We start from the raw sequence: 1921 nt of genomic DNA, 5'->3' as shown, positions 1-1921 counted from the left end.
GTCTTAATAAAATTGATTAAATGACCAATACATTAGTCAAAATTGTTTAGCTCGCATCGACATATATTTTTTTATATAATATAATACATTCAGATCTATGAATCACTATTTCATTAAAATCGTATTCTATAATATAAATAAAAATAAAATACTACAAAATAATACTTTAAAAACCGCAAACAAATACAGAATATAAATAAGTTGCGTATATAATGTATTTGTTTCATTATTCAGTTTATCTGAATTTAATTAAATCTCCACTTAAAATAATCCTAGCTGTGTAATTTTTAGAACGGTACGTAGTTACCTTTCGGCTTATAAAACAATTGACCTGAGAACAAACGTCTAAAAACAGTTCTCTGCGCAATAATCTTTTTTCTTTTTGAATTTTCTGTAAAACACCCTTATTTCTTGTGCGCGTCGGGATAAGTATGGCAGTACCTCGTTGACTGGACCGTAGGGTATGTATTTATATGCTGAATACCCTGATTGACCTAAAATGAAATTCATTATATTTTCTTGGGTACTTGTATTAACATGCAGATATTAAGCACAGCTCCAAGACAATGTTTATATAAAAGGATCATGATACTTAATCTAAATAATTAATATTTGAGAAATCTTGTGTATTAGTGATGTGAAAATGTAAAAGTTTACTGATTCGCACTTGAACGAAATGAAATAATCTGAATTCAATTAAAGCGAATAATGTAAAATTTTGTATTATAAGTTATTATAATAGAAGTTGGTATAAATTTCATAGTAATATGTTAGAGCAAAAAAAAATAGAAACTTACAAAATCAAGATTTAAGTTTTTTTTTAACTAATATTATGAAAAAAATAACATTATAGTTATGTGTCAATGAGATTTATCATTATTGAATCTGATTGTGAGTAAAATGTACCCACTTCTATTCATTATTGATCATAATTAATAGAAGTGGGGTAACATTTACTCAGTACGATTTACCAAATATTCAACGATTTGTAATAGAAACACATAACCTAACGGGAAAGTAATGTAATCACACATAGCCAGCAATTGTCCGAAACATATCACTTTATCTTCAGGTGAAATTCCAATGTTCTTCATTTGCTCTATAGCGAATCGAACAGTATCTTCATTGTGAGATGCAACCATAATACCTATTTTCTTTTCTTGGCCAGCGTCTTTTAAAACCTATGAACGTATGAGTACAAAATTAAATGAATATAAAAAAATTCTCTGTCGTAATACTTGTTAGTAGTCGAAATTAGCAATAACCTTTTATATAAGTTATTTTTAATTATATAGAATTTTTAGGACATAGTAAGAATGTTACTAGGTTCTAGGTAATTCATTAACAGAGACACAAATGCTAAAAAAAACAAACTAATAATTAATACAGATAATACACAAGCAAATCATTGTTCATGTTATATAAATTCATTTTCAAATGAATCAAAACTGCTACATAAATTAATGTTCCAAAGAAAATACCTTGATTCGACGCAAGCATTCGGTAAGTGTCTTATGATACATCTCTGATGTTGCTTCAAATGTCGGATTCGTAGGATCAGGATATCCTAAAGCAGCCGCCCTTGCGCGTTCCTAAAATCAATATGAAAAATTCAATTTCAAAAAATATTATTCAAAATATACTTTCATTCTCTACACTCTGATAAAATTATTTTATAGTGAAATTTAAAATAGATGTTATCAATGCCCCATTACAAGACTTTTAAACGGAATTAGTCAAAATTATAAAAATGGTTTTAATAATAAGAAACAAATTTCACCTTTGTTCTAAAAAATGTATTTACAGGAAATATTTTATTATTTGATTTAAGGCATATTTTTCTGAATCGAACTGTTCTTTATTTTGTGACGCTCTGTACGCCGAAGTCCGAAAGGCAAATCATTTTTATTTTAACCTTTCG

At 27.5% G+C, this 1921-nt stretch overlaps 1 protein-coding gene across 1 annotated transcript; it reads right to left on the bottom strand.

Annotated features, from left to right (window-relative positions):
• Window positions 1–345: 345 nt before the first annotated feature.
• LOC113375102 (proline dehydrogenase 1, mitochondrial-like) lies at window positions 346–1605 on the bottom strand. Its single transcript, XM_026615051.1, has 3 exons — window positions 1482–1605; window positions 1007–1181; window positions 346–494 (listed from the first exon to the last, which is right to left on the bottom strand). Exons 1-3 carry the CDS (start codon window positions 1521–1523, stop codon window positions 346–348), a joined length of 366 nt encoding a protein of 121 aa, XP_026470836.1. The 5' UTR covers window positions 1524–1605.
• Between the last annotated feature and the right edge of the window lie 316 nt (window positions 1606–1921).

Source organism: Ctenocephalides felis, unplaced genomic scaffold (assembly GCF_003426905.1).
Source record: "Ctenocephalides felis isolate EL2017-DRISC unplaced genomic scaffold, ASM342690v1 CF-g0.4_SCAFFOLD_01886, whole genome shotgun sequence".
Classification (NCBI taxonomy): domain Eukaryota; kingdom Metazoa; phylum Arthropoda; class Insecta; order Siphonaptera; family Pulicidae; genus Ctenocephalides; species Ctenocephalides felis.
Note: the sequence above shows the minus strand (reverse complement) of the source record. Positions and strands in the feature narration are given on the sequence as shown.

Excerpts from the sequence above, each read along its gene's own strand:
- LOC113375102 (XM_026615051.1), bottom strand. The coding sequence starts at position 1,523 with ATGTATCATAAGACACTTACCGAATGCTTGCGTCGAATCAAG. Across the intron at positions 1,182-1,481 it reads AATGCTTGCGTCGAATCAAG|GTTTTAAAAGACGCTGGCCA; the intron begins GTATTTTCTTTG and ends ATACGTTCATAG. Across the intron at positions 495-1,006 it reads TTACATTACTTTCCCGTTAG|GTCAATCAGGGTATTCAGCA; the intron begins GTTATGTGTTTC and ends ATTTCATTTTAG.